Raw genomic sequence first — 11,136 nt, forward strand, 5'->3', positions numbered from 1 at the left:
TGTGTGTGTGTGTGTGTGTGTGTGTGTATTAATGTGGGGAACATGGATTGGTAATTAATCTCTTTGGAAAAAGCCATCTCTAAATGGAGTATTAAATAGTGTCAGTCAGTATTAATAGTTCATGTTTGTTAGAATTTCAACAGGAACTCTGTTCTCTTCAGAAAATCTACACTTCTGAGTGACTTATTTTCCATTTCTGTCGGAAAGAAAATGATGTATGGACATCTACAGAGTAGGAGGAGAGAGAGAGAGAAAAGAGAAGAGGAAGATGTTGAAAGAAAGGTGGATACTGCGATGAGGGGGCCACAGGGTCCCAGACCCTTTTTCCCTTTACAAGGAGTGCTACCGGTGCAAGATGGCTGTGTGCCTTTCTGAAACACCAGCTTCCTAAATGGAGCTGCCGTGAAGCAATGCATCGTGGGACAGGAGTGTCTGCTTTTGTCTTCATTTTTGATTGTCTCTTGTTAAAGATTTATCTTAGCTGTTTATGATTTACTGTGTGTGTCACATGCTCAGTTCTTTCCTGTGGTGACATGTTTTCAGCTGTAAGTCTTCCTTTGTTGCTCTTCTGGTGATGAAATGTCTCAGAACTGTAGATAAGGAGAAGTCACTACCACTACCACACCACCACTACCGCCAGTGGACTGTCCTGCTTGATTTTCATATGAAAACTATTTTACTTTTTTACTTTCAGAGGATAAGCCATGTGATGTTTTGGAGCATACGTTTTGCCTATTTTCTATTTATTCACGGTTTTGCTAGATATATTGAAGAATTGGAATAATTTCATCTGCAGCACAAATTGACAGATCATCTCTCACCCACTTACACTGTGTGTTCATGCTCCGTCTCCTGTTATATACTTCTTCAGTTCTCGCCAAAGCAAAAGGGTGGGTGATTTTAAGGGCAGACAGGGGAGACTGGTGGAGGTGAAATTGGAGGACGGGCTCACTGTAACATATTTGATACCATTCCTCATTCGATTCCATGCATTACAATGAGCTTGTCCTCCGATTTCTACCTCCACCAGCCTCCCCTGGGGCATACTGTAAAGAATATCAGGGAGATGAATACTAGGGGAGAGGAGAGAAGCTTGGCCAAAAGGAGGACTGGCAGTCCACAATCATCCTTGTTATGTTTGATGCTTTTTTGCCTTAATATCAAATGCAGGATACATACCTGCCACTATGTAGATTTATAAGACATATTCTAAATATCCTAGTATATTTATACCACATCTGTATGCCTCTATCTGTGAGTATCTGTGTGTCCATACACAATGTACCAAGCATTTGCATATGGAGGGGAAAGTGTTACATTGATATATGTTACTGCAATGTTATAGCCAATATTAAAAATGTGTTTTGTTAGTTGTGAGGGCATATTTAGCTCAACCTGAGGGGATGCAGATCAACAGACAGGATGTAGTAAAGAAAATACCTTTCTTGTTTAAAATGAAGTATGTTAAGGGTTGAGAGAGAGAGTGAGGGAGAGAGAGAGTGAGGGAGAGAGAGAAGGAGGGAGAGAGAGAGGGAGAGAGAGGGAGAGAGAGAGAGATAGATAAAGAGAGACAGAGAAGACAGACACAGAGAGAGATGTGTGTGTATGTTTTCTGTTGTCATGTGCTGTGTGTGTCACCACTCAGTCACTCACTAGCATCACCATGCCTTGTTGAAAGACGCCAGAATAACCAGTTTGATCAGCACAACTGGAATGGGTCACAATTTGGAATTCTTGGAATTCTTCACAGGGTAAAACAACTGAAGTATGGCTGTTATAAATGCGAAAGAAGCTAGTTTCTGCTGGTCAGTAACAAAGCTTATCTGAAAAAGCCTGTGCCTGATGGAATAGGAGACTGGATGTCCGGCCAGCTCTGTGCATGGACGGGAGTGTTACTGCACAGGCCTTTAATTGGTGGAATAGGAATCCAAGGTTACTGTCTCAGTCACTGGAATAGGAGATTCCCATATGCATATGCATCTGCCTGTCTTACTTTGAAGATGTTGCTTTGTTTTTGTGGCTTTTTGTTATGTCATGAGCTATAAAAACAATTGAATTGCCATTTTAACACAATACTGTAGCAACGTTTCTTATTAAAAGTATTCAATTGATTAATTGCTGCCATTCTTTTTAAATAATGAAAAGAAAACCATGGGATATAGCACATGTTTTCTTTGAACAGTTTGTGTACAGTTTTTATTTTTGTATCATTATGATGGACAGTCTAGAAATTGAACTATAATTACATATTGATAATATAACTATTAGCATTACCACAGCTTGTTTTGTATATATTGTAATGTTGGATTGTAAATTATAAATTGATTCAAGTCACTATCACTGACAATTAACCACCTTTATTTGTAATGAGAGGTAGTCAAAGACCTGAATCACTAAAGCACTATAAGCTACAGCCTCACTCTTTCATTCTCTTTCTCTTTCTCTTCCCTTCTTTCCCTTCTTTCTTTCTCACTTGTTGAACTGTATCCAAATAGTATACAAAGGAATAGATTAATCATCAAAAAATATTTTGTACCAGCACTTTATTTTTGGCAGGTAGTGAGGTAGGTGATATGTATACATAGTGTGTGGGTATATGTGTGTTGGAGGATTGGTAGTTAATTGTCACACACTGATTGCATTCCATTGGGCCTCGTCCCAAATCGTTGTATCATTATACTACTCCATGCTAGCTCATTCCCTGTTCTCCAAGACATGATCAACAAAAAATATCCATGTGGGAGTGGTTGCAATTGTTTGACAGATGTGTATGGATTGAGTCACATGTGGTGTGGCTGAAGGAGCAAGAGGAAAAAAACAAGTTGTGTCCTGAAAGGGTCATGACGACCAAGCCATTTCTTAGAATGATCTCCACCTCTACTTCGTAAGTCACTTTCGTCATTTAGACTCCCTCTGAGAACACATCTCTGGGCTTTAATTCATGTGTTTCTTGTTCACAAGTTAGGAAATTAAATGGAAAAAACACTATGAAATGATTGTAATATTTGTAAATTATATTGCTGTAATGTGTAAAATGTGTCCAAGTTATTTTTTATTATATTATTTTTATGAATGGTTTTCCTCTGAGAGAACTGAGGTGTCATTTTGTGAATAAAATGCATTTAATAAGCAAACAGCTATATATAAAACACTTATATATCAGAATATTTTTCTTTTATTTCACTGTTCGGTACTGTAAAGTGTGTTAAAATTACCAATAAAGGAAGATTTTTATAATATAAGTAAATAGGTTTCCTGCATAATGGCTAATTGTTTCTTGCTTCAAGATGATGTCTGTACACATACACTCACAAACACTTTATTTGGAACACTATACTAATACTTGGTGGGCCTCCCTTTGCTCTCAAAACAGCTTCAATTCTTCGTGGCATTGATTCCACAAGATGTTGGAAACATTCCTTTGAGATTCTGGTCCATGATTACATGATTACATCACACAATTCCTGCAGATTTTTCTTTTCAGGTGTACTTTCAAGCTGTGAATCTCCCGTTCTACATCACAAAGGTGTTCTATTGGATTAAGATCCCGTGACTGGGAAGGCCACTGAAGAACACTGAACTCATTGTCATGTTCATGAAACCAGTTTGAGATTACTTTTGCTTTATGATATGGTGCATCATCATGCTGGAAGTAGCTATTGGAAGATGGGTACATTGTGTCTATGATGATTGATTGGTATTAACGGACCAAAAGTGTGCCAAGAAAACATTCCCCACATCATTACACCACCTGAATGAATTAGAACAGGTGCATAGGGTGTTTTTAATAAAGTGTTCGTTGAGTGTGTGTGTGTGTGTGTGTGTGTGTGTGTGTGTGTGTGTGTGTGTGTGTGTGTGTGTGTGTGTGTGTGTGTGTGTGGGTGTGTATATATATATACTGTATATATAACACACACACACACACACATATATACAGTATATACATTAAAGAAGACACATGCTTATCAAAGGCTTTCAAATAGGCCTAAAGCCGTACAGTATGTGTTCTGTATGTAAGTATATAATGTAAGTATATTAAAAAGGTATTATCCCACCTTACAGAGAATCAACATATACTGTATATATAATCAAAGAACAATCCAATTCCTGTGTGTAGATAAGTGAAATATGCTAAAGTAAAGTAAAAGCCTGCTGTTTGGAAGTCTACACAGAATAAATATATGAGATAGGCCTACAATGTAATATATAGGTTTGCTTGATCATCATAACAAAGCTACAACACAAAGCCGGCCTACTACTAATTTTGTATTAAACCTCTTATTTTGGCAGATGAGACAGCAAGGCCACCTACTAATGTTTACACTAAACAACTCAACTTGTGTGCAGATGTTTCACATGGGATAATGCTTTATTATTTTAGTAAGCCTATAACAGTCAGGGTATGAATAAGGAAGAAGCTACACTTTCATAACAAATCAGGACAGCATACCCACCTCGCTAAGCTTGGCCAAAAGGAGGACTGGCAGTCCACAATCATCCTTGTTATGTTTGATGCTTTTTTTTGCCTTAATATCAAATGCAGGATACATACCTGCCACTATGTAGATTTATAAGACATATTCTAAATAGCCTAGTATATTTATACCACATCTGTATGCCTCTATCTGTGAGTATCTGTGTGTCCATACACAATGTACCAAGCATTTGCATATGGAGGGGAAAGTGTTACATTGATGCTATATGTTACTGCAATGTTATAGCCAATATTAAAAATGTGTTTTGTTAGTTGTGAGGGCATATTTAGCTCAACCTAAGGGGATGCAGATCAACAGACAGGATGTAGTAAAGAAAATACCTTTCTTGTTTAAAATGAAGTATGTTAAGGGTTGTGAGGGAGAGAGAGAGAGAGAGGGAGAGAGAGAGAGGGAGGGAGAGAGAGATAGATAGAGAGAGACAGAGAAGACAGACACAGAGAGAGATGTGTGTGTATGTTTTCTGTTGTCATGTGCTGTGTGTGTCACCACTCAGTCACTCCAATTAATCCATCAAATGGGATGGCTTGGTGCAAGAGACCAAGCTTACACAAAACCTATGCTTTTGAATCTATATGGGGCAGTCCACACACAAGGTGAAGGGTAAGACATGTAGCGCAGCACACGGGCCTCCATGTACCACAACACCCAACTCACGAGATGGCTGCCTCGCTTCAGAGAGCGATAGCCGTCTGTCCTCTATTCCTCGCATCCTTCATCCTCACTTCCTTCTCAACACGCATTGGAGGAGAAGATCTAAGTCCCTCCCCCTACATATTCTCCTCCAATGGTTTTTGAGAAGGAATCGAGGAGAGAGGATCCGAGGGACACATGACAGACTATTGGGACGCACTTCATAAGAAGGCTACAGATGTGCTTGTTACTGTTTACCCAGCATGCTCCGCTTCACAGTTTCCTCCAATCACCGGGTCCAATCAAAGGAACGCACCACAGTGCACGAGCCGTAGAAGACGGAAGAGAGGAGAAAACGGTAATTCATGATTTGTCTTTTATTCTCTCTTAACATAATGCCTTTTAAAGTGAATATATTCTCTGACGTACCATTTGAATCTGAATGTAGTAATACTTACCCGAATGATTAGAGTTGCATCATTGATCGTGTCAACGATAGACGTGTAAAAACCATCGATAGAGGACGAACAAGGCGAGGCTCTGGCCACATAAGAACACTTACGGCGAACTAGCTATTGAGCTCAAAGTTATAATTCATTTTAACATGCGTATGTAAGTTGTTCTAAACGGTTTCAAATTGTGTTTGATGGACAGGAAGCCAAGAATTGTTGAAAGGTCTTGGTTGGCACTGCAGCTACTTGTACCAGTCATGTCTGCGTATCTACTTGTGTTGACGAGCCTGGCGGTAATAAGCACCACTGCAGCTGTGGAGATCCTGCGACCACGCGGAGTTCCTCTATCAAGTGAGTTGGCATCTCGTCATTTTGTAGATTATTACGGCTGTGCGTATTGAATCTGTTATATTGGATATGATGACGAATGCCTCATTTCTTACCCAAACAGAGCGGCAGTTCTATGAGGAGAATAAGCCCTTCACCTGCTTAGATGGTTCCCGCACCATCCCCTTTGACAGGGTCAATGATGACTACTGCGACTGCAAGGATGGCTCTGATGAGCCAGGTAGATATTACTCACGCAACAACAAAGCCAGATGCAAGAATGTTGCACTGTTCTTGCCATTTGATTTCAAGTTATGTAATACATATGGAAAGGCTATAGTTGAGGCTGCTACCAGGACACTCCCACATAGGATCAGGCCTACCTCTGATGTTTGAAATAAAGTCAGATTGTTTTTAAGAGAATGCTTTTTGTTCTTGTATCGTTTAGGCACTGCTGCCTGCCCCAATGGCAGCTTCCACTGCACCAATGCAGGCTTTCGGCCCACCTTCATTCCTTCCTCCCGTATTAATGACGGCATTTGCGGTAAGAGAATGTTCTCAGCATCTTTGCTGAGATAAGTTGTTCAGTTCTCTCGGATCAGGCTTTGGGTTTGTTTTGTGTGCTGATGTGTAAAGTGTGTTCTTTTCACAGACTGCTGTGACACAACAGATGAGTATAACAGTGGTGTCACTTGTCAAAACACTTGCAGGTGAGCCGTAGTAAAAAAAACATTCAATTCAATTCAATTCAATTATACTTTATTTATCCCCGTGGGGGAAATTCATTTTGCCACGCCACTCTCTAAAAACAACACATGACGACACAACATAAAGGACAGACAATAATACTGGGCCAGCCATGTATAGTATATAAAAAACAGTGAGATCATGATAGAAAAGTGGATAAAAAGATGGCTATAGTTATTATATTAAAATACAAAAAAATGATGATGATGATTAAAATAAATAATAAATACAATGATGACCGCGTGTAAGACATTTTAGTTCTGTCAAGACAGAGTGTACACCTCTCACTAACAGATTACACAAACGGACACAAGCATTATGCACACATTGAAGAGTATAACATCTGGAAAAGCAGGTGTTAGTTTGTGTTGAATCTGATTATGTTTGCTTTGTAATGCTCAGGGAGATGGGTCGTAAGGAGAGAGAGAGTCTGCAGAAGTTGGCAGAGATCTCCAAGGAAGGCTTCCTGTTGAAACAGCAACTTATACATGAAGCTAAAAGGGGACAGGAGGAGAAACAGGTGAGAACGACCAACCAACAAAGAAGAGAAAGGGGAGATGAGGTATTTATTTGGGATCGAAGGGGCAGAAGAAGTGAAAGAAGAACGAAGTATTGGGATGAATTGTTGAGCTGATTTATTAAACACAGACGTTCTATGGATTTGTCACCATCTGACAAGTCAACGATAGGAATTTAGAATATTTATTTGGGCCATGTATTTGTTTCTTTAGGGCAAGGTGACAGAATTTCAGGCCAATAGGAAGGGTCTTGAGGAGAAGGTGGAGGCTCTGAGGACTGTAAAGGAAACAGTAGAGGAACCAGAAAAAGAAGCTAAAGAGCGCCACCTGAAGGTTTGGGAGGGTAAGTACAGATGCATTATGCAGTGGTAGCCATAATGTCACTGCATTTGTATTGTACATGTTGTAAGGTACATTGTCTGGCAGTATCTAGGTTGCCTGGAAAACAATGAGAATGTTTTTTGCACTGCTCAAGATATGCTGGTAATGTTCAATGTGCATAGATGACCTCAATCTTATTTGACGCAATAGCTTTGACACAATTAACAATTATTTGCAAAACAGTAGTAGTAAGATCTTGTCAGGAGTTATCCGCAATTTGATTTTGTTTCAGATCAAAAAGAGGTTATCCGTGTGGAGACGGATAAAGTTAGGATGGCTGAGGCTTTTCTTGAGCTGGATGATGATGCTGATGGCTAGTGAGTGTGTTAATGTGATTCTGTTAAGTTTTGTTGTGTTTTGTCTGACAAGGAGAGTGTTTTTCTGTGTGATTCAGTGAATGACAAATGTAGTGTTTTTATTTTATTTATCACAGTGTTTCAGTACATGAGCTGCAGTCCCATCCAGAGCTTGATCCTGATTCTGATGGCTCTCTGTCCGAAACAGAGACTCAGGTAAGACGTCTTGACATTTACCATTTCTTTTCTCCTTATCATGGGGAACAGTATGTATCTCTACTGAATATTGATATGCTGTCTCAAATACAATCCATTACATTTCTTCATCTCTAACTAAATACAAAACAAAATAAGGTATTGTTCAATAGTAAATGCAGTGCCATTAACATCATCCTTTGCCGTATTGAAGATGAATAGCTGTAATTAGGTATTATGTATTGTGGGGATTAGATCGTTGCTTCTTTTCAATCAGGGTTTGCTTGGAGGATCAGACAAAGTGGACACAGCAGCATTTGAGACTGTGTGGAGCGGCATCAAAGACAAATACGTATCAGAGGTTAGAATTTAGTTTCTAATCTTTCCTCCCAAGTTCACTATAATTCCATGTGTAAGGTTCTGTGTGTGTTGAGCTACAGTGTGAGTGCTTTGCTGTCTCAGACCCAGGTAGACATCCCAGCCCAAGTAGAGATCCCCCAGGAGGAGATACGGGACGTACGGGAACCTGTCTCTGACAATGAAAATGAGCACTACCCTGAGGATGACATTGAGGAGGAGGAGGAAGACGACGAGGAAGATGATGACTATGAGGAGGAGGATGAGAAGGTAAGGTGGTGAGATGAGGTACCTCCATGTTGTAGAGTTATTTGTTTGCGGGTCTGTGTTGAATGATCAGACGTAGCAGTAACACCTCTATGTTTGATGTGCAGGTACCCCCCACAGTGCAGACTCCAGAGCGGAAGGAGGAAGACGAAGGGTCCATGCCATCCTATGACTCAGACACCCAGAGCCTTATTGATGGTGTGTATGTCCATTCACCTATCTACTGTTACAATATGGGCTTATTGCTACTCTGTCTTAAACAGAGACATTACCTGTGTATGCACAAAATGTAATTCAGAATTTCGTAATATCAGAATTTCGTGGACTGTTGAACTGTATGTGACCTTGGTTTTGTTGGGGGTATGCTTCTATTTATTTGTTTGAATCTTGTCCTTAGCCGCTCAGAAAGCTCGGGATGAATTTGATACAGCTGAGAAAGCTCTCCGTTTGGTGGACGATCAAATCAAGTTAGTTTGTCCTTATATATTGAAAATATATAAATACATCTCTTCTTGCCCATCTGTTCTTAAATTGGCTTCTCGATCTCTGCTGTCATTTCTAATGTACAAGGAATGCAACCCTGTGGAAAAGCGCATTGTTACTCGTTGCAACAAAAACACAGGACGTACATGTCTGAGATATCAGCATCTGCTAGCTAGTTATTTTTGTGACCTTGGTTGTTTTTTTGTCTGCAGGAACCTTGAGAAGGAAATCTCCTTCGACTTTGGTCCCAGTGCAGAATTTGCTTACCTCTACACCAATTGCTACGAATTGTCAACTAGCGAGTATGTAAAATACCCTTGTATGTATGTGTGTGTTAGGGTATGCAGTGTACAGTATGTATGTGTCTGTATTTTACATACATTATGAATCTGTATGATCGTCCTCTGATCAGAAACTGAGCTCCTCTTTTCTTTTTCAGATACATCTACAGGCTGTGTCCATTCAATCGGGTATCCCAGAAACCTAAGTTTGGGGGATCAGAGACCAACCTTGGGTAAGAGAATATCCCCTCGTCTTCACATTTAATCTTAGTATGGATATGTAAGTGCCAGTGAATAATGATTGTTTCATTCTCTCCTTACTGTAGGTCCTGGGGAACATGGTCAGGTCCTGAGGGCAACATCTACTCCATGATGAAATATGACCATGGGACAGCGTGCTGGCAGGGCCCTAACAGATCAACCACAGTAAGTCTTACTGGCTCCAATCTCCTCTCAGCCCTAATGCATTAGAGTGGTGTGTGAGTCACTATTGGCCCAGTGCATGTCCTCTGAGTGGGGCTGCAGTCAGGCTCATGCATGCCGTCCTGTTCTCAGATTAAGCTGACCTGTGGGAAGGACACCGTAGTGATGTCCACCTCAGAGCCCAGCCGCTGTGAGTACCTCATGGAGTTTACCACCCCCGCTGTGTGCCAGGAGCCTCCCAGCCTGGATGGTCATGGCCATGAGGAGCTCTAGAGACCACTCCAATGGTAAGCTCGCCATATGCTCAGAGAGCAATTATGAAACCCACCTGCTTTGGAATGACTTGAAATATGTTGTGAGCAATAATATTGACCTAAACTTAAACTCATTCTATCTGAGGCAATCAACAGACAGAATGTTGTCAAGTCTGCTTCAGGGTATGTGTCTTTACTCTTTTCATCAGGTTACTCTTAAGGGACCACACACCAATCTCCCCTGCCCTGCTCAGCAACAACCAGCTCCTGTTCTCTTGGGAACTTCAATTTGTGGTTGTGCTTTGTTCCTCATGCTTCTGTCACCTGTTCTGTCTTCTCTGTGATAGTTTGTGTCAATTAGTGTCCAAAATTGTGTCAAATAGTATCATTCCAACAATTGTTTTTGAATAAATTTGATTTTAATACCTTGAATTGTCTCATTTTTTGACAACGCCAACCAATGCCACATAGGTTATTAGTGCTGTAAGGCATGTTTCTGTGTTTTCTTTCTACTCAAATGTGTGATTAAATAATAATAATAATAATAACATCATCATTAATACAGGGGAACTGTCAATTTGTGTCTAAAGTACACCACCAGTTGTTTTGAATAATGTTGATCTTGTATGCTATGACATCAGTGCAATTTGCTGTTCAAATTCATAAAAACAACTTGGGTCGCTCAGATTTGTAACTTTTATTTTATTTTTTCTGGCATGTAAAGTACAAATAATTAAACAATTCCATGAAAAAGTCTTCAAGCGTCTTCAGCTGAAATCCCAGTAATAAATATCCTAAACTAAACTGAAAGGTTTATTATTTTGTCATTGTTCATTTGGTCATGTTTGGAAGTATGAGATTTTGATTTCTTGCCACTGACATAGATGCCAGTAAATCTGTTTTGATCATTTTCTCCTTTGATTTGTTCTACCATTCATCACTAAGTTACTCTGTGTCCCCTCTTCTAAATAAATAGACACAAAATACAGTTGGTTGAGAAACAGAAGAACCACTGATGCCTTTCCTACC

The 11,136-nt window shown here is 39.9% G+C and overlaps 1 protein-coding gene across 1 annotated transcript; it reads left to right on the forward strand.

The window, feature by feature from the left end:
* The first annotated feature begins 5,427 nt into the window (after positions 1-5,427).
* prkcsh (PRKCSH beta subunit of glucosidase II) lies at positions 5,428-10,864 on the forward strand. Its single transcript, XM_080524930.1, has 18 exons — positions 5,428-5,484; positions 5,781-5,929; positions 6,030-6,146; positions 6,354-6,449; positions 6,558-6,615; positions 7,055-7,172; positions 7,384-7,513; positions 7,784-7,868; positions 7,985-8,063; positions 8,320-8,403; positions 8,505-8,669; positions 8,774-8,864; positions 9,064-9,133; positions 9,362-9,451; positions 9,589-9,663; positions 9,757-9,856; positions 9,986-10,140; positions 10,317-10,864. Exons 2-17 carry the CDS (start codon positions 5,836-5,838, stop codon positions 10,124-10,126), a joined length of 1,593 nt encoding a protein of 530 aa, XP_080381056.1. The 5' UTR covers positions 5,428-5,484; positions 5,781-5,835; the 3' UTR covers positions 10,127-10,140; positions 10,317-10,864.
* The last annotated feature ends 272 nt before the right edge of the window (positions 10,865-11,136 follow it).

The sequence above is a fragment of the Nansenia antarctica genome (genome assembly GCF_963989245.1).
Source record: "Nansenia antarctica genome assembly, chromosome: 2".
Classification (NCBI taxonomy): domain Eukaryota; kingdom Metazoa; phylum Chordata; class Actinopteri; order Argentiniformes; family Microstomatidae; genus Nansenia; species Nansenia antarctica.

What these genes read in the sequence shown, in the direction of transcription:
- prkcsh (XM_080524930.1), top strand. Translation starts at nt 5,836, where the DNA reads ATGTCTGCGTATCTACTTGTGTTGACGAGCCTGGCGGTAATAAGCACC. An exon ending in ACGCGGAGTTCCTCTATCAA is followed by an intron (nt 5,930 to 6,029) that starts GTGAGTTGGCAT and finishes TTACCCAAACAG; the next exon opens with AGCGGCAGTTCTATGAGGAG. An exon ending in GGATGGCTCTGATGAGCCAG is followed by an intron (nt 6,147 to 6,353) that starts GTAGATATTACT and finishes TGTATCGTTTAG; the next exon opens with GCACTGCTGCCTGCCCCAAT.